Raw genomic sequence first — 22,326 nt, 5'->3', positions numbered from 1 at the left:
ATCCTTCCCAAACTATTCCAAACAATTGATGATGTGATGCTTCCTAACTCATTCTATGAGGCCAACACTACCCTGATACCAAAACCAGACAAAGACAACACAAAAAAGGAAAATTACAGGTGAATATTGCTGATCAACATGGATACAAAAATCCTAAACAAAATATTAGCAAAGTGAATACAGCAATACATTAAAAGAATCACACAGAATGATCAAGTGAGATTTATACCAGGGATGCAGGGATGCCTCAACATCTACAAATCAATGTGACTGAGTGACACCACATTAACAAAATGAGGAATAAAAACCACATGATCATCTCAATAGAAAGAAAGAAAGCATTTGACAGGATCCAACATCCATTTATATGATAAAAATTCACAATAAAACAGGTATAGAAGGAAAGCAGCTCAACATAGTAAAGGTCATATATGACAAAGCCACAATCAACATCATATACCACAGGGAAAAATTGAAAGCCATCCCTCTGAGAACAGGAACAAGACAAGGATTCCCAGACTCACTACTCTTATTCAACATAGTATTGGAGGCTTTGGCCAGAGCAATTAGGCAAGAAAAAGAAATAAAAGTTATCCAAATTGGAAAGGAAGAAGTAAAACTCTCACTGTTTGTGGATGGTGAAAATGCTATGTGTAGAAAACCCTAAAAAGTCTACAAAAAAACTATTAGAAATAATCAACAACTACAGCAAAGTTGGAGGGTATAAAATCAACATACAAAAATCAATTGCATTTCTGTACACTAACAACACACTAGCACAAAGAGAAGTCAAGAATACAATCCCATTTACAATCACAACAAAAAGCATAAAATATCTAGGAATAAATTTAACCAAGGAGATGAAAGACTTATACATTGAAAAGTATAAGATATTACTGAAAGAAACTGAAGACGACATAAGGAAATGGAAAGACATTGCATGCAGGTGGATTGGAAGAATAAACATAGCTATAATGTCCATATTACCTAAAGCAATCTACAGATCCAATGCAATCCCAACCAGAATCCAAATGACATTCTTCATGGAAACAGAACAAAGAACTCTAAAATTTATATGGAACAATAAAAGACCCCAAATAGCCAAAGCAATCCTGAGAAACAAGAACAAAGCTGGAGGCATCACAAACTCTGACTTCAAAATATACTACAAAGCTTTAGTAATCAAACCAGCATGGTACTGGCACAAAAAGAGACACACAGATCAAGGGAACAGAATTGAAAGCCCAGAAATAAAACCACACATCTATGGATAGCTAATTTTCGACAATGGAGCCAAGAGCATACAGTGGAGAAAGGAAAGTCTCTTCAATAAATGGCGCTGGGAAAACTGGAAAGCCACATACAAAAGAATGAAAGTAGATCATTATCTTACATCACACACAAAAATTAACTCAAAATGGACTAAAGACTTGAATGTAAGACCTGAAATCATAAAACTTCTAGAAGAAAACATAGGCAGTACACTCTTTGACATTGGTCTTAGCAGTATCTTTTCAAATACCATGTCCTCTCAAGCAAGGGAAACAAGAAAAAAAATTAACAAATGGGACTACATTAGAATAAAAAAGCTTCTGCACAGCAAAGGAAACCATCAATAAAACCAAAAGACAACCCACTAACTGGGAGAAAATATTTGCAAATAATATATCCGAAAAGGGGTAATTTCCAAAATATATAAATAAATCATACAACTCAACAACAAATAAACAAACAATCCAATTAAAAAAATGGGCAGAGGATATGAACAGACATTTTTCCAAAGAAGGTACACAAATGGCCAACAGGCACACGAAAAGATGTTCAACATCACTAATTATTAGGGAAATGCAAATCAAAGCTACAATGAGATATCACCTTACACTCATCAGAATGGCTATAATTAACATGACAAAAAATAACAAATGTTGGAGAGGATGTGGAGAATAGGGAACGCTCATACACTGCTGGTGGGAATGCAAACTGCACATAGTGCAGCCACTATGGAAAACAGCAAGGAGATTTCTCAAAAAATTAAAAATAGGAATACCGAGGACTGGCTCCATGGCTGAGTGGTTAAGTTTGCGCACTCCGCTGCAGGCGGCCCAGTGTTTCATTGGTTCGAATCCTGGGCGCGGACATGGCACTGCTCATCAAACCATGCTGAGGCAGCGTCCCACATACCACAACTAGAAGGACCCACAACGAAGAATATACAACTATGTACCAGGGGGCTTTGGGGAGAAAAAGGAAAAAATAAAATCTTTAAAAAAAAAATAGGAATACCGTACAATCCAGCTATCCCACTACTGGGTATTGATCCAAAGAACATGAAATCAACAGTTCAGAGAGATGTATGTATCCTTATGTTCATCGCAGCATTAGTGACAATAGCCAAGACATGGAAGCAACCCGAGTGCCCTTTTATGGATGAATGGATAAAGAAGATGTGATGTATATACACAATGGAATGGTACTCAGCCATAAAAAAGACAAAATTGTCCCATCTGCAACAACATGGATGGACCTTGAGGGAATCATGTTAAGCAAAATAAGCCAGACAAAGACAAAGACCGTATGATTTCACTCATATGTGGAAGATAAACAAATGTATGGATAAGAACAGATTGGTAGTTACCAGAGGGGACGGGTGTTGCAGGGAGGGCGAAAGGGGTAAAGGGCACATACGTATGGTCATGGATAAAAACTAGACCATTAGGGGTGAGCACGATGCAGTCTGTACAGAAACTGATATATAATAATAATAATGTGCCCCTGAAATTACACAATGTTATAAGCCAATATGACCTGAATAAAATAAATTTCTAAAAGTCTAAAAAAATGGTTTCCGGCAAGTTCTTATTTCAAATCTAAAATTAAATATCAAAAGCTGTGTATGAATAACATTAAGAGAATGATACTAGGATAAAAACATCAGTAAATTCTCCATTATGGTTAAGAATTTAACTCTTAAATATCAATGGCAATTTATCTCTCTCTCTTCCACTAACATTATGAATTAGGGAAGAACCAAATCCCTTTGAATTTCTGCCCCTTTTGGTCTAATTTTAGATCCAACATCATTTAAGTACAAATTCTAACACTTGGAATTGCTTTAAATTGGAATTGCTTGCTTTAAAGGTGAGATTACATGATTCCTCTCTGTATATCCTTTAATCTACAACCATATTTCAAACATTCAATACACCCACTCAGGTGGTACTAACTAAAGAAAAAGCTCCTAAATAAAAGATCTAAATAAAAGACTACGTAAAAGATCATATTGGTCACATTCTAATAGTAAATATATCATTAAGTTATTTCCAACTAGAGCAATTTCTGCTTAGGAAAGAAGAGCCTATGTGAAAAAGCATTGGTCAAAATAATTTATCAGCAGGAAAACCACTTGCAATGAATCAGAGTAACAGAGCACAGCTTACTGTTTTGATTGTGTCAGTTTACACAGACGAACACTAAAAGCAACCATTTAAATTTCCAGATGAACTGGTCATAACCTAGAAAATCAAATTTGTCTTCATGAATATAAATTCACTTTTAATGTTTATCATATTTAGACTTTTTTAAATACAAGCATGACCATGACTGCATAAAAGCTTCTAAATGGGATTTATGTAGGAAGAACATAACTCTAAGGTATCACATTAAAGCTGCCACTTACAGCTCGGGTATCCAGCAGCTAAAAGGGTCGGCTGCATTACCAAAATTGAGAGGGCAGATGCTGTTGAGTAATAATGCCCACCGCCTTAAATCAACAGCAGCCTCTGGCCAAGAGCTCCTTCCTCCGCCCCTCTCCAGAAAGCCACCCACATCCCACCAACTGTGAAGAGGAGGAAAGATAAATACATCAATACATATATACATATATGGAAGCTTTTCATGGGGGAGGGGAGGGTGCTGCTACTGATGATAGCAGTAAAACATCTTCAAATGGAAAGATATTTAGAAGTAGTCTTATTGCTACTTATTGGCCAGATCAAAGTTAAACAGCATCATATAATACAAAATACATTACTTACCTGTAGTGGCTTCTGAGAAAATATATACATTAAACTAACATTCACAGTCCTATCTTCCTATGCTTTCAGTTCAGAGGTTCTAGGCCACTCTGAGAGAAAGGGAGAAAATGTCTTTAAGACACCCCCACATTAGGACAATGTGACTTGTGCTCCACTGAGAAATGAAGTGGCATGCAAATAGTTCTAGCAGTTACAGTAAAACCACACAAAATTTTGTTCAGATCTCTTCATACAAGAAAAAAAATTAAGTCTCCCAGAAGCAGAAGGTGATGAAATAAAGAGGTATACAATGGAGAATAAAAGATAGTGGGGGAAAATGAAGTATATAGTTCATTAATAATCATAGAAATTAAAAGTAGATGAATCATGGGGCTGGCCTGGTGGCGGAGTGATTAAGTTTGCGCACTCTGCTAGGCATCCAGGGGTTTGCAGGTTTGGATCCCAGGCAAACACCTACACACTGCCCATCAAGCCACACTGTGGCAGCATCCCACGTACAAAAAACAGAGGAAGATTGGCACAGATGTTAGCTCAGTGACAATCTTCCTCAAGCAAAAAGAGGAAGATTGGCAACAGATGTTAGCTCAGTGACAATCTTCCTGACCAAAAAAAAAAAAAAAGTATATGCATTCCTATGGCCCAGTGGTCTACAGACATAGGTTCTCATCTATTGATTAAACAAGACAGTATTATTTAGACACACAGAAAAGGGAAAATGAAAAGAAACCATACTGTTAATACTGTCTTGTCTTCTACAATTATTAATGAACAATATACATTATGCTTGACAGTAGGTTGGTATTTCCATGAATGTTTGTTGACTGACTGACTGACTGAAGGGATTAGCGAAGGAGTGGTCTGAAAACAAGTGACTCACTTAGAAGGAGGGTCAAAGGCATATGCCTCAGAGCCTGAACACTTTGCCTACGGAAAATTAAAAGAGCATTTAGTTTGGCTACTTACAAAATTTTTTTGACCATAATGCATTTTTTACAGGAGCAGGTTAAAACTATGGCCTAAGACAAGGGTTTTCAATTTTGTGGGAATTTAATTTTGTCTCAGTAATCCTGTTTTCTCTTCCATGTATGATGGGGATCTGTTTGTGAAACACAGATTTGTTTGTTTAGGTCAAACGTTTTACTAACCTTTTTTATTCTGTCAGACATAGATGAATGCCTCATGAAGAGTCTTAGGTCCGTGTTTCATAAAAGGCATGATTGCAATTTGAATTTCTTATATGTGTAATTACTTACCATGCTAATGAGTATGCCTATACTGTTACTTCAGATTGTAGAAAAGAAATTTCAAAAGAATTATGTTTTTGTTGCCATCCACTTTATTTTATGTCAGTAGTGATTAGTTCTGGTATTTTTATGTACAAAATGTCTCATACCACTTTATAGAAAGCATCTTTGATTATCTTCTAATGGACTGTGCCAAAATTTCGTTACTTACATATTTTGCTTGAAAATATTTTGTGTTCTTAGCCAACTCGTATACATATATATCAGCACTGGCCACCTGAAATATATAATTATAAGAAAGGGAAAATAGGAAGTGCTATAGCAAAAAAGTTTGGTAATCAGATGTACACAAACTCTGATGCTCTTTGGGAAAACCTCAGGGTTTTAATGATGAAGTAGACAAGCAGAGGCTCACAGGCAAAAGAAAAAGGATCTGCAATTTGTCACAAGAGAGGAGATGAGTCAACACAGGTCAGAGGACGTGCAGATTTCTACCGAGGCACTGAACAACTTCATGCCTTACAATGCAAACTTCTGCTGTTTCTATTAAAATACTGCTTGCTCAAATCACGTAATATCATCTAGGAAACGGGGTAATTAAAGAAAATTTATAATAAAGTTATAGGATAGATAAGACTTTTAGGATAGATAAGACTGAGTGCACTGCCAAGCATAAAGAAACTGAGTAACGGTGGTCCGTGGGTGAAAGAAAGAAACACTCATTCCTTTTGTTTTTTTTCAGTTTTATTGAGGAATAACTGACAAATAAAATTGTATATTTCTAAAGTATACAATGTGATGACTTGACATACAGATACTTTGTGAAATGATTATCACAGTCAGATTAATTAAGACATCTATCACCTCATATAGCTGCCATTTTTTTTTCTTTCATGGTGAGAACGCTTAAGGTATACTCTCAGCAAATTTCAAGTATCCAACACAGTGTTATTAACCACAGTACCTCAGATTCCCAGAGTTTATTCATCCTGTAACTGAAGGCTTGTGCCCTTTGACCAGCATCTGTCCATCTCCCCGGCCCCTGGTAACCACCATGCAACTCTCTGAGAAATTCCTATTCTTTCAGCCAGCTGCCTGGAGAAAACTTCAGCTGGAGAAGGTTGTCTCCCCAACCTGAAACTACAGTGGCCCTAAAGACCACACATCACAGGACTCTAATCCTGGCCACAGAAAGAGCCTAGATTGGGGAGCTGAGACCTATTAGAATTCACACTGGAAGACCAATGCCTTTTCCTGTGCTGTGTGGCATTCTGAACGAACGTCAGCTAGCACTACTATTCAGTTTAGCTTGTCTTTAAGAAACCAAACGTTGTAGAACTCAGTGGGCTTCTAGGGGCTAGTGAATTTCACTACATATTTGAATATCATTTGGTTGGTTCAAACGGCTTAAAAATGAGGTTTGCCAAAACTCTAGGTACTGTATTAATTCATTTTCATATCTCTAAAGGTAAAGTAATACTTCTAGTCACAATGGATTCCCTAAACTCAAATGTGACATAATCTTGAAAGAATTTTTCAAAGTGAATATGAGTTTTCATGAAATATATACAAACTGGAAAAAAGATATGTATTTGGGGGAAATAACACAAGAAAGGTGACAACAGTCTCCCTGAAAGCAACACTTAACAACTGTTGCTTGATTTTCCTAAAGTACTTTTAAATTATAGCATCTAAAAATGGGCAAAAGTAACCTGGACAAGAATTATTTTGATGTTAACAGAACTTTATTGAACTTGTCTTCAAATACCAGTTTTTAGACACTAAGTAATTAAGGATGAGAAAAGGAAAAGAGAGTAAAGATGAATAATGGATCCAGAATTACCTTAAGGATGTGACTTTGTTGATTTAAGCATAAAGAATTCACTATCTAAATTCTATGTTAGCAAACAAGTTCTGTTTGATAAAAGTGACAAAATAGCAACAAATAGAATTTATGAGGTCTGCCTTTTAGGTAGGTACCAATAAATAAAAATTATAATATTTCATATTATTTAAAGAGAAATTTATTTTGCTTAGCACCCTATTTTAAATGTTTTTAACTACAAAAATGGTATATTTGCTGAACTGAAATTGGCACAAATAATTATTATTATTTTCTTTAAAGTAATTTTTGTGCAGAAAACAGTAAGGTACATTTCCATTTCTGGCAAAGATACAATAGTCTGGGAAAAAAAGAAGGAATAAAACAAATGCATAGATTTAGTGGATCACATATACTATACCCCCTACTTAAAAAGTAATTCATTTCAATGATACATAAAGAAATCTCTGTGTTTAATTCTAAGTCATGAAAAACTTTCTACACCAACTCAAATAAAGGAAATCTATTCTAGTCTTAGAGTACGTCATTCCTGGGCATTACTTCTATCAAACAACTATGCCATACACACCAAAAAATAAAAGAGCAAATCCTTCAGCACACTGTAACTTTGATTCTTGTAATCTTCTTTCCATAAAACTATGTAATAAGTTCTAAATTTTGCCATTTTTATATGGTGATGCTTTAATGGTTGCAGTAGTTGCAGTGATGTCAGTTACACTAAAGAACAACAGATGGGCTGGAGGGAAGAACAAAGCATTTCCTACCATCTGGAACCCTGCAGAAATTGAAAAAGCAGTGAGATAACTTTTTTAACTCCATTCCTCCATTCCTCCCAGTGCGATTGCGTTTTAATTTTGCTAAACTTTAAGTACTATGGATATTGTTTCCATAGAAACTGTTTCTACTGTCGCTCACGAATACACTAGCCCCGTGCTGCATTCACACACTATGGGCATAGCCGAGGCTTTGGAAAGTACGGAATTTTTTTTCCAACTACAGATCTTAACAGATGTCATATTTTGCCTGTTCCATCATTAACAAAGTTTTTTTTTAAAGGGGAATGCAGAATTTTTACACTCCTAAATGTTCAAAATTATTGCAAATGAAAAAAAGAATTTTGCAAATGAATATTACAAAAAAAAATTATGCGGTCCAAATCAGAATAATTTTCCTTCCAAGAAAATTTTCTACATGTTCAACTAATATGAACTGTACCTATTCATTTAAAATATGAAGGTAACAGGATGGAATAAGAAGAGGAGAGATATTTGCTTTTGGAAATAAATATAAATGAAAGGTAAAAGGTAGCATTCTGAAATGCTGCATCCAAAAGCAAAAGGTACTATTTTGTTCATTGTATTTTGACTACTAAAATACTAGTAATTTCTAATTTACAAACCATAACTTTTCCTTTAACTAAAAAGAAAAAAGGAATAATTTTCTACAACACCATTCCTCTTAATTAAAATATTAAGTAATTTATCTTTCATTTTTCATTCACTCCAAAAGATTTACGTTTAAATCTAATACATCTAAGCTATTTTAGATTTGAACGAAAGAGGCTTGGCAGCATCATTATTTTTCCAAAGACTGGAGCTGATTTTGAGAATACCTAAGACGTTCTAAGATATTTAAAGAATAGATCCAGACTCTTCCACCCCTCAGTCTCACACTACGAAAGTAATCACTTTTGTTTTAGGCTTCTGCTTTTTGATTCTTCAGATGTTTACCATTTTAACTCCAAATAACATACTTCTCATTTGGTTGAATATTGGGGAGCACTAATCCAAAAGGGAAGCAATTGTTTTGGAGAAAGAAAAGGCATGAGAGTTTTTGAGTAGAAACAAAGAGTTGGGACTTCTACTTCCAGCAGTATGGTGGACTGAATACTCTGAATGGCCCATCATTCTCTGCTTTTGTCTATTATGGCACTGGCTCACTTATGCTATAATTACTTGTTCACACATTTGATTATGAGCTCAGGCATGTTACTTGATCTTGATCTTTCTATGCCTTAGTTTCATCATCTATAAAACGGGAATGGTAATAATAGTAATAATAATAACTGTTCTTAGAAGGATTAAATAAATTAACAGGTGCAGAGCACTTAGAATACTGCCTGGCGCACAGTAAGTGAAGTGAATATTAGCTATTATTATTATTACTTGGACCCTTGGAAAAGTGTTATGGTGAAAGAACACATTACTAATTAGACAATCAATGTATGCTCTAAAGCATCTTCATAATGTGTAAAACATGCTAACTATCTACAAATATTCAAATATTGCCAATCAAAACATTTGAAAATTAAACATGATTTTTTGATGAACTACAAGCCATAAAAGGATAATACATCTTCTTTTCTGCACCAAGCAAAGTTTTTATCTAGCCAAGGTTTATCAAGATTTGAACATAAGTTCTGATTAGAACATAGGCTCTACATTAATGAACTAATGTTCAATAATGGCATTTTGTCATTTTCTACTTATTTAAAACAAAAACACTTTAACTTTGAATTAGTACAGTTTTCCTCTACGGTTTTAAACATTACACACTGAAAACAAAGTATATGGGTACCTGCCTCTTTTTTTTTAGCACGTCAATAAAGCAGGCAGTAACTTTTTTTATTTTACACTTATTTAAACAGTAAACTGCAGTTCAGTTAAGAAGGTGGTAGAGTTTCTTTTTCTACAGGCAGGAAAACCACTGAATACAGATCTCCATTTAGAATATATAGGAACCCTCCTATCTCTTCAGTGGCAGATTCTGTGGATCTCAGAGGTCAGATAATCGAGAGTCAAAGCCCTATTCTACCAGGAAAGATTCAATATACTTACAAGTTTCAAGTTCAAGTTACAAAGGGGACTTAAATGATGACATGATTATTTGACTACATTATATTTTTCAACCTTGTTTTTAGCAGTTTTAGCTAATATTCTGTTCTCTTGAAATGAAAAAAGTACATCATCACTTTCCCATATATGTTTTTTGAAGATGTAGGGAATTAGCAAACGTTTCTAAACTATTAAACGTGATACACTAAACACATAAAATGCTTTGAATAAGCTGCTAATGTAGTTCTTTTTAGAATTTAAGATCCTAATGGTGTCAGGACAGAGCAGGCAATATATACTGCTGTATTTCTTGCATATCCTTTCAGATAATAACTGACTCTATTTTAATTTTAAGTCATCCAACTTCAGCCTATACAGTAAGGTTTATACATTTACAAACACTCTTTTTTATTTTGGCAATAACCTAGATTCGCACTCCAAAGCTAGTTCTGAAATACAGGCCATATACTCGCTAATAGGGTAAAGGAACTAAGTCCAAGCAAAGTTCTTAGCAGCATATAAACCTAAAATTACCCAAAAGAGCACTTTGTTTCACTTTTACATTCTCCAGTAAGCAAATCAGAAAATGTAATCTTTTTCCTCTGGGAAATAGAGATATGTTAAAAAAAAAAAATTTATCTTTGAAACCAGAGTATTTGAAGCGAGGACAAAAGATGTAAAATTGCACATATTTCCATGAAAGATGAAAGCAAGTCACCAACCTGATACAAATGATCTTCAGGACCAAAGGGTCAAGGAGATATGTGCTTAGTAAAAGGCAAAACTCCCCATAACGAGCGAAAAGCAAACACTTTCCTGCTGGCTACAAGTCTATTGAACAACTGACTCCCCTACGGCCCCCAATATCACTATCAAATTAACTCCCATATCCCTGGGATAGAGAACCAGACTCAAAGCACAAAGACACTTTTCCATATAGATTATTTTCTCTGAGACTGAGAGCTTCATCTTCAAGCGAAGTTCACAGTTTCAATGACAGTATGTCTAAAGAAATTGTTCAGTGGAAATAACGTGGCAATAGGGAGAATTCTACCATTAAAACATTTAATTTATAAAACAGAAAAGTACAAACCCATTTAGCATTCTAAGTGCAACTCCTTATTCTTGGCTATCCAGCGTTTCTAAAACCTTTGGCAGGCAAATTAAACAGATTTACTACGGAATGTAACAAAGTCAAACAATCTGGAACTGTAATTACTATTAAACTTTTCATGAGAATGGAGGATGCTGTGTTTTCCATTGCATAAAAAATAAAATGATAATGAAAACATGAGACCAAGGAGAAGATTTCTAACTTTCATAAGGAGAGTTTTTCTGAGGGTTATAACCTCAACTGACAAATAACAATAAAGATATAGCTTTTTAGCTTATTTATAAGATTACTGTAAGTCTTTTTCATGTGAATAAAACACTTATCAAAGAAGTGATATAGCAGTTTATAAAAGCAGCATACCAAATGACAGGCCATATGTCAAAAAGGGCTTAGCCACATGGCTATACGGACATTACAAGCACAAATCGTATTCAATCAATATAAAACCCAATCAATACAAAATCTAAAGATCACCTCATTAAAGATCTTGACCTCACACAATGGAAATATATGCACACAAGTAATGATGACCATCAAAAATAATGCAATTCATTTTATCCCAAAAGAGCTTCAATAGAATTGACACAAATAATTTGTCCAAATCATGGTTACTGAGGTACCAGCAAGAAGAGAAAGAAAAAACACACCAAGTATGATAAATTCTGTTCTTCCTTGCCCCACAACTTACGTTAAATTATAATCTACTGTGTTGCATTAGGAGGCCCACCAAGCCCCAAACTGAAGACCCCCTTTTCTGGGAGGGGCTCTCTCACCCTATTTAACATTTCTGTTTAAAAACTCAATTACGCCACTTAAGTCACAGTACATTTCTTTAAAACTGATTTATTACTATCAATACAGAAGATATTTTTTACTTCCCAAATAGAATGAAAAGGCAAAACAAAACAAAAAATGGAGAAAGGAGCTGGACTTCTCAGGAAAAATAACGGTGAAAACACTACAACTCACTAAGCTTAAACACAGTAAAATGAGTTAAATTAAGCTTCACTTACTCACTGCTCCAAAAGCATCAGTTACAACTAAAAATACAATTTCTAAAAAATCACCACAACACTATCAATATTACATTATGATGGGGAGAAGGCAAAGGTAAGAAAACAATCCTTCTAATGTCAAAACTCACTATGTCAAAGTTCATGAAAGTATGCAAATTCTTTCACTGAACTAGAATTTAACTATAAAGAATACTATACAAAATAAGGCCAAATATTAATTTGGCAGGAAGAACAGTAGGATTACTAAAGACAGGAATATTTTCTGTGTAAAATCAAGAGCTCAGCCACCATTCAAGGCCCATATCTTTATAAAAAGATTTTTAAATTTTTCTCAAAAAAAAATATATTACTCAATCTCCAACTTGAACAGAAATTATATTTGGAAATTAAAAGGCACAACTGCAAAAAAAGCCAATTTTTCCAAAAGAAATCCTAAATTCTGTACTATTCCAATCCAATTCCCAATTAGATTTTTCTCTCCAATTTAATAATATGATCCCAAGGCTCTTCTGAAATGTTCAATTCAATACGGCAATAGCCCTCAATGCAATCTCACCAAAAGCTAACTAAAACAGCCATGCAGGAATCGAAAACTGCAAAAAGACAAAGAGACAGGCACAAAAATCATTGGAAAAAGGGAGAAAGGGAGGAGGAGAGAGAGGAAAATAATCCCATAAATTGTAAATCCAGAACCTAAAAAAAATTTAGACTAATTATCAGGCAGATGAAACCAAAAACGCAGCTTTAGCTCATCCCACATCCCAGCTTCACTTCATAGAGACTACTTGAACAAAGGCAGGAAGATGTTTGCTTCTTCCCTAATCTCAATCCCTGTCCCAATCTGGTTCAGAAACCCAGGTTCTACACAAACCACAAAACTACGCAGACATCTTTTACTATCTCAAATCTGACCCATGATGGAAGCAATGTATTCTATCCCTATCCATCTGAACCTTTCCCACCTCTACAACTGGCCTTGGCCCCTCTACACTATCTATCTATATCCATACAGAGGTAACAAATTCTATAAAACAACTGGCCAAGTAAATGACACAAATGAATAGTAGCACATTCTATGCTCAGAGATAGAGCCCCAAAATAAACACTATAAACATGTTTCAGAGTAAGATGTACTCTGTACAAGTGCATCATGGGAACTGTAGGCTGCCATGTACTATGTTGGTTAATAATACCAAAGATGCAGGAGGTGGGAGGCATATGGGAGGAAAAAAGGTATCATCTCAGTAGACTAAAAAAGTCTCTACTGGTTGACATAGAAAAGAGCAAAACTAAGCCTGTGGAAGTTCAAACCAGTGATGTAGAACAGAAAATTCAGACACTCTCCCAGAAAAAGGAAAAAAAAAAATGACAAAGAAATGAAAATTATGAGGAGGAAGACACAGATAACGGGGAACAGAAAATAAACAGCCACCCAGAAGACAACAGTTTCCCTGAAGGATGGACTGTATCAAACAGAGTTGAAGGAATAATCAAAGGTATGACATAAGGAAGCTTTCTTCAGCAGCCAAACAAATGGTTTAAACAGATTAAATTCATTACCCTCCCAGTTAAATCAAGGAAAGCAATATCATACAAATACATGATGGCAAACGTGGCATTTACAGAGAAAATGAAAAACATTCTTATTAAGCAACTAGACATAAAGAACTGGTTATTTACAACAGAACAAAAGTCAAGTTGTCCATAATTCTCTCCCCAGCAAACAAACATCAAATAGTAAAGAAATGACTTCCAGTCAAAGACGGCAAAGTGAAACTCTTCAAAACTCACCCAAAACAGTAGAAAGTATGACAATAACAACCAACCCCCCGACTCAAAAAAGGGAAATTGAACAAGGAAGTGAGCATAATCTCTATCAACAAACTTTGAGGCACATCTTTTCCTACGAAACATTTTAAATTTTGGACCACAATAAGATAGGATGCCAAGAGCTGACACATGCTACTCAGATCTCAACCAAAACAGAGTCAGTTTCTAGACCAGCATGATGAGATCTAAGAGCATAGGTGGGACTCAGGGGATACAACATCAGAAAACCACAGTGGAAGCAAAAGATACATGTATCAATCAGTTAGCTTCCTAATCAATGAAGATAAGAGGACAAGCAGCAGCCACTGATTCTTAGCACCAAGGGCCTGTGACTAGGGATAGAGAGGGACTTCTGTTACACTCACCAGCCTCTTAAACCCTGAAAACTGAGTATGATGAGCTCCCAGAGCAAAGGGGAAAATAAACACAGTGAGAGGGTGAAAAGACTCAGCTGGTCCGAGCTTATTACTCTCTCCCATCACTTCCCACATGATTCTTCAGCAAATTGTTATCACCATTTTTCAAATGAGTAATAATTGCAAAGTAATTAACAGAGGACCTATGTGTAAAAATTACAAATAAAGTAAAAGATGTAGAGATGAGGGAGATAGGACCATAAGCAAAAGGCAGAAAACATCCATACCAAGAACTTGCTAAGGAAACAAAAGAAGAAATCAGACAAATAGTTACCACTGTATCAACAAAATGAAAGAAACACAATTTTTCTTTGTTTGAAAAGTTCAAACAAAAGCTACAGGGATGAAGGTCACATTAGAAGCAATAATAAGAAAAAACAGAATAAACTAAAGAGAAACCCAAGGACAAGAGAGACATGGGGGAGAAATCACACAAATAAAAATAGGAAGAAAAAATACATACATATAATCAATCAAGAGATGCTAGATTTGGAAGATGATGGATGTAGAGCCAACATTTATAATAATAATATTGATCAAAAAAACTAAACTAGTAGAGCAGAACCAGTATTCAAAGGTATAGTGGAAGAAAACTTTCCTGAAATGAATAAAAACCTGAATCTATCAAATCTCACTTTGCCCCAGAACAAACTGATACAGAACTAATCAATTGTTAGATAATGTTAATGAATACTAATGTTAGTCCTGTAAGGATTAAACAAATAAATCAAATATGAGCATCCAGGCAGAAAAAGTAATTCATTCAATAAGAAGTTTAAAAAAAAAATTTAAGCCAGTCTCAGACTTCTCCACAGCAACTGTCAACACCAAAAGAAATGTCCAAAATTCTGACAGAAGCTAAGATAACCTTCAAGTATAAAAGCAATAAACAATTCTCAAGAATGCAAGAAGACTTATAAGGCTTTCCTCAAAAAATACTGGATGATTAAATTCAACTAACCAAGAAGTGAATCAAGATAATTCAGGAATAATAAAAGAATTGGTGGTGAGCCGTGAGTTGATTTAGATACATGGATAGGATGAAAAGGACTCTGAAAATTGTGATTACTAAAATGTATGTAAATGTTTTAAACTTTGACAAAATAAATAATAATAAGATACCAACAATATCAGGCAAGAAGAGAGGAAGAAGGCATAAGTATGCCGCTTTCTTTATTTTTCATAAGAGGGAGTCAAGGGACACTGCCAAAAAGTGAAATGCAGTTTTAAAAAACTGAAAATATCAATCTGTTACTTTTTTTCTTTTCCTGTTTAGAGGGCTCTTTTAGAAACTAAAATATACTGTTGTGAATAAACATTTATGTAAAATTCATTTATTCCTCCCATTTTATCTGTTTCTTTTTTCTGTTAGAACATAAGGCAATAAAATTATATTTAAAAAACATTTGATCCTGTTTTGTAAATTTTACTCTATGTCTATACTTGCATATGTGTAGACAAAAATATCAGGCTTGATGTTTGATAGCTGCTAACAAATGTTAATTCTGGATGGTAAGATTGAGGTAACTTTGGTGGAAGAATTGTTAGTTTTATTTTTTGTTTTCTTACTTGTACCTTTAAATAATGCTTGAGTTTTAAATAATTCAGCTCTATACTTTTTACAAAAATCACAGTTACTCTTTTCCACAAAAGTTATTTATAAAAAATATAAAGGAGCAACATCAATAAAATTTGAGGGAAAAATGTGGCAATACACTTTTACAACACCTTAAACCATTCCTTGGAACATTAAATCAGCCTATTGAGAGGGGAAGCAAAATTAATAAGTTAAAAAATTGTAATCCATGATATAAAAAGAAAAGCAATCTTCAACAGATAAAGAAAAAAATTAAAATTACTATGGGTCTAGATAAAAAGTGAATACAAATTTTAAAACAGTCTGGAAAAAGGCATTAGAAGGGTTTAACAATAATAATTTATAGCTAAAACTTTATGTTACTGTAGCAAAGAACAAACAGTAAGAAAGTGTGTGTGGGTGTGTGGAGATGAATATGTATTAGAACAAGCACATGTACACACCCACGTCTGTGTATGACGGTGGTGGAGGGAAAGGGGAAATAGGAAAAGAGAAAGAAGTGTATTAAACACCATGACTATCATGGAGAGAAAGATTCACTTCATTTTTGGGTTATGGCAACACTGAAAAGTAAACACTAATAGAAACAAAGAAGAGATATGTATGTGTGTGTACCACTCAAGACATGGGAGAATCCAAGTACAAAGAAACCTCAACTCACATACGAAAGACGGAAACCAAAGGAAATAGTATCACAAGTAGAGAATGCCATACAAGATGAAAAATGACCAAATATATTGATTGTAACAATTGTAAGTGGGTTAATTAAAGGACAACGGTCTTCAAAATGGTTTGAAAAACCCAATCAAATTCTGTTTACAAGAGATACATTCAAAATAAAGTTATAAGTTAAAGAAGCATAGACAATAGCATACCAATAGTTAATAACAAAGTGAACTCAAAGCAAACAAAACAAAGAAGCAAACAAAAAAAATTAATTTTTAATTAAAACAAATTTTAAATTTAAAACAAAATTTTTAAAACTCACCAAAACAAATAAAATAACTATCATAAACATCAGCTGAATACATAGAACTAGAATATATAAACCAAAAATGCTTAGATATTCGACAAAAAATTGATAGAAAAATATAGTAATGAAAGACTAACATTGCAGTCCTGCACTGTAACAGATTAATAGAGAAAAATATGAATAAGAATGCAGAAGCTCTGAAAAATCAGAATTTATGCTTTACCCTAATTCCAGGAATATTTACAAATTTTATGTAGCATTATTAAGCCACAAAGAAAATCCTTAAAAATATAACATAGCAAAAAGTGTATATATAAGTCGATATTCTTTTTCTACAAAGCATAGGAAAAAAAAGATGACAAATTAACAGCAAAAGTTAAAACCAAAAAAGAAAAAGTCACTTTGAAATTTAAAAACTCTCCTAATAAATTTGTTCTCAAAGAAATAATATCCGTCTGTTTACGAGTCTCAATTTTGTCATATTTTAAAAAGGTTTTTCAACTAAAAACTCTTATAAGGTCTTTCTAGACACTCCTCCTCCTGACACACACAAAGCACAATGATTTTTATGTTTTTACCAAGATATACCAAACGTTCAGCCATCCTGGTGGTCTAGTGGTTAAGATTCGGGACTCTCACCACAGTGCCCCAGGGTTCATCTTCCTGGTCAGGGAAACACATCACCCATCTGTCAGCTGCAGGGTCACCCTCAGGGGACAGGTTTCAGTGGAGCTCCCAGACTAGGAAGAAGGACCTAGCCACCAATTGTCAAAAAATTGGCCACGAAAACCCTATGAAGAGCTGCAGAGCACGGTCTGATACGGATACAAAAAGACCAGGCAGGGTTCTGATCTGCTGTACAGATGGTCACCAGGGGTTGGAATCGACTCCACGGGTGCTAACAGCAAACCACATGTTGAGCTGACTGATCAATCAGTGTGATATGCAAAAGTAGAAAAGGTCCCTACTTTAAAGGAGTGCACTGGGGAGAAGTCACCAACAAAATATAAGAAGAAAGAGACCAGTGTAGTTGTAGAGACGGAAGGCTTTCTTACGTGACTTGTTAGGACCCTAAGATAGAAGAAATTTGAAAATCTAGAGAAGAAATGGGGGAAATATTCTGGTCAAGAATACCATATCAATGAAGGCTAAAGAATAAAATGTTAAATACTGAAGTTATAATAAGTTACTGTAGTGGATATAGCCTAGGAAGAAAAACACTGAAGTACTAGACCAAATTGTTTATATTAAAAAATGAGCTGCAATAAGATTTTAAAGCGCTATGGCTGTGGCTGCCAGCTAAAGTTTGGAAAGGTCCTCATCTCTAATGTTCATTCCACTTATGGGTATATTTCATACCTCTAGAGAGAATAATGTTACCGATAAATGATGATCTTTATTTGCCATTTGGGAAACTGGCCACAGCAGAGGTAAGATACTCGGCAGACTTCCATAGCTACTTCATGAAATAAGAGGAAAACAGTAATAGCTAAGAATTTAAAGAACATTGTCACATTCAGGCTCTTCTGATTCTGTAACTTTTATCGTATTTATTTCATATTCCCATAGTCTAACCCACAAAATTTAAAATAAACTAAAAGAACACTATCTAATCAAGAATGCCATTTACCCTGAAAAGAAAGAAAGAAACAGACAGATTTAGAATTGCTTTATAATAAACAAGGTAGAAAGGACTAGGACTGCCAAGTAGATGGGAGTGGGAGGAAATAAAGCATCTTAGTTTCTGAGCAAAACGCTGTTATTAAGTATAATTGCATCAACTTGATCCAAATCCAATATTTCTTATTCATTGAAAAGAAGCATATTAAAATAGCAGCAATTTCCTTTACAAATAAACACATTCAGCCAAGGAAGTTTCTACCAAAAAAGTTTAACTCTAAAAGTAATAAAAAACAGAAGCGAAATTATTTCAGTGCTTCTAATTTCAAATAATAACTTCTAAATATAAATATGCTACAGCTAAGTCAGTAATAATCACTGTATCACTGTTAAAATTCTACTAAATACTGCAATGAAATTCTTTTAAACAGTCTAACCCTATATTTTTATGTTAAAGTATATAAAATAAGAAAAGTCTTCCATTAAATAATAACAATTTATTGCTCTACATTAATTAACTGTGGAAAACACTAATGGCAATATTTGCATTTAATTGTTTATAATCATGATCTTGAAAATCTATGAGAAATAGGAAGCTTCCCTCACAAGCACCTAAGTTTAGATGTGACAGGCTACTTTTGAATTTAAGTATCTTGATGCATACTATACGGAAATTCGGTTTTATAATAATTTCAGTTACTGTTGGACTCATGACTTGAAAGTTGCATCTGGACCAGAAACTATAAATTAACCATAAATATCTGCTGCGAAGCCATATCTTTGAGCCTCCCTGAGTACAGTGACTCTTGAAATAGGCACATTCCTTGTAAATAATTTACGTGTAAGGTAACTATTTCAACTAAATGTTCTCAACAAGTTCTTTCTATCCATCACTCTCCCATGCCCCACATACACACAAAAACCACAATGACTTTTTAGCATTTAAAGATACTGTTTCCTGAGGGGTGTGAAGACTCTAAGCCAAGATGGGCCGCACACCTACCAGTGTAGATCTGTCTTCTTGCACCTGAGCTGTCACTTGGGGGGCCAAAGAGAACAGCACTTGGATGGATATATGGACTGCTGCGAGAATTACTCTTGCAAAAGAGAAATATTTAATGTTGCCCTGCTGGCAAGATGTTTTTCCTGTTCTAAATCCTTCTAAGTAAATCTGATGCAAAATGTCTGGTGATTCTGAGTGTTTCATTGAACTTAAGAGACCATCTGTTGGACATTGCAAAAGCCAAACTCAAAATTTCAAATTTTTCTTCAGATACAAAATAACTATAACTTGTGTTAAGTGCATAACAATTACATGATGGTATTTTCTCATAAAACATTAGAAAGCAACTTCTTTTAAAAATATTCAATGTTTTCAAAACACTGTTTCCATTTTTCCAATATTCAGGCTTTAGATTAACCCTTAACACAAACATGAACATCCTTCATTGAGCTCCAACGATATTTCACACTCGACCTCTTAATTTGGGAGATTAGTCATATTGATCAGATACTATAGGTGTCACTGAAGAATCCTACATATGGCTTTTAAATGTGTAATAAAATGATCTAAATGAGAACAACTGAATAGATCTGGGAATCTATGAAGCTTTATAGAAAGTTGTGCTTCTATACATTTACTGAGATTTTCAATTCCTAAACATAATCTAAGATGCAAAAGAGTTTGCCAGGATCTTGCCTTTTATACTGATAACCTAGAAAAATTACACACACTTAGATGTCTCATTTCTCTCATTTTTTATAAATTTCATAAATTTAATGTTGACATATACTTTGTCTTTCATTTTAAATGCAAAGTGGCCCTATTTAAAATCTAAACTGTCTAAAACACATAATCACTAGAATTCTGCATCACTTGACATAATAAAGTTTAAAACAAGCTCTGAAGTGTAATATTCTCACAGCCTATTAATAAATGATCTGTAATTGGAACCCATCAAAAGCTTGAAGAAATCCTTTTCTATTTTAAGGAAAATAATCTATCAAGCAAACCATTTTCTTGAAATCTTCAATATACAAAAGATATCTTGCTAGAATGAAAATGATTAATGAGGCTAATTAAGGCTTTTTTATATCCTTCTTTTTCAATAAAGTTATATGTTATTTCTATTGTTGACATTCATACTACAATGTCACTTGTCATTTTCTAGTAAAATCCCTTGTCATTTTTTCATAAAACTTCTAGAAAATTCCTTGACTGAGATCCTCTAAAAAAAACTATGTTAAATTAAATCACTTACTGCAAACAGCCCACTCTTACTGCTACAGGAACGTGGGGAAGTTGAGTGGCCCACTTCAGTGTCACATCCTGATAAATATGCAACATGTTATTATGGTTTCCAATCAAAGTATTTATTGTTCCTTCAGAAACTGTAGGTTAAAGATAAAGAGAATAATAAGAAAACAGTTATTTGCAACAGTGTATTATACCTCTTTTAGGATATTAATGATACAAACTAATACTCATAGCTTTATCTTAACACATAAAGATTTTAATAAAATATTATTTTTCAACTTTAAGCTACCAATATCAAAAAGAACAAGAATCATTTTACAGAGTTGGAAACTGTAACTAGAGAGTAGCCAACATTTTTTCAATTCATTTAGAAAGCATGAATTTCATTCACATTTAACACATTTAAGCTAGTGAGCTTAAGCATTCACTACAGATAAGTCATTCTATTAGACATTACTATGCTCCATTCTGCTTGTAAAAGAGTCTCATGTTCTCTTGGAAGCATCCTGAACAGCCACATTACAGAAAGCATTAATGTCTACTGGAGGCCAATTCTACTAGTCATTTTGTACAAAGTAAAATGACTGACAAAACCAAATGTGTGATTTATATCAAACTTCTATTCAAACTTTGCAAGTTAAAGTTTCCACGACATGTTCACTATAAAACTATTTTCCTAGATTTTTAAAATATATTTGTGTGAATGTGTCTTTTTCAGATGTATATAACGTAGCCTTGACATATGGGAAAGATAAAAGAAAATCTGTCTACACACCTGAGCAATATGGGAGAAAACAACTTGGGCTACAATCAAGTTTCTTCATGAATCGAATTTGCCCATTATCCTTAAGGCAAAAAAAGTTTCTTTCACCAAGAACAAAAACAGATGATGCTGACTGATTGAAAGAGACAATACATATATCAAGGGCTTGCTCGCCAATATTTAGAGTCCAATCCACCTGCAAAGCAAAACCTCAGATCAATTTAGTAGCTAAAAACAGAACATTTCAGTCATTTTCATAACGATACAATTAAGAAACTGCTTTGTGATAAAGCAGACATAAAGTTTGGCTAATCTTCATTCACTTTTTTTTTTTGGCTATGACCGTATTTCTGATATTTTATAGACTCTTAGTAGATTTTGCCTCATCTTTTACCAGATGATAATAGCTATTCAGTGGTTCAACAATACTCATAACAAATTTAAACAAGGACGTAAAAGATCGGTACATTGAAAACTATAAAACATTGATGAAAGAAATTGAAGACACAAATAAACGGAAAAGATATACTGGGTTCATGAATTGGAAGAAATAACATTGTTAAAATGTCCATACTACTCAAAGTGATCTACAGATTCAAATGCCTATCCAAATCCCAATGGCATTTTTCAGAGAAATAGAAAAACAATCCTAAAATTTGTATGTAACCACAAAAGATCCCAGATAGCCAAAGCAATTTTGAGTAAACAGAAAAAGGCTGGAGACATCACACTACCTGATTTCAAAATATATTACAAGCTATAGTAATCAAAACAGCATAGTAGTG

At 34.0% G+C, this 22,326-nt stretch overlaps 1 protein-coding gene across 8 annotated transcripts in view; it reads right to left on the bottom strand.

Annotated features, from left to right (window-relative positions):
- Positions 1–22,326, bottom strand: part of BBS9 (Bardet-Biedl syndrome 9) — a 421,646-nt gene that overhangs the window by 287,624 nt on the left and 111,696 nt on the right. For all 8 annotated transcript variants that reach the window (XM_046670725.1, XM_046670730.1, XM_046670726.1 and 5 more), the window contains 2 exons: positions 21,554–21,737; positions 20,783–20,912 (listed from right to left, as the gene is read on the bottom strand). In XM_046670725.1, coding sequence (XP_046526681.1) covers positions 20,783–20,912; positions 21,554–21,737 — 314 coding nt within the window. The remainder of the gene's footprint in view (positions 1–20,782; positions 20,913–21,553; positions 21,738–22,326) is intronic.

This window comes from Equus quagga, chromosome 8 (assembly GCF_021613505.1).
Source record: "Equus quagga isolate Etosha38 chromosome 8, UCLA_HA_Equagga_1.0, whole genome shotgun sequence".
Lineage (NCBI taxonomy): Eukaryota > Metazoa > Chordata > Mammalia > Perissodactyla > Equidae > Equus > Equus quagga.
This window is presented reverse-complemented; position numbering and strand designations above follow the sequence as displayed.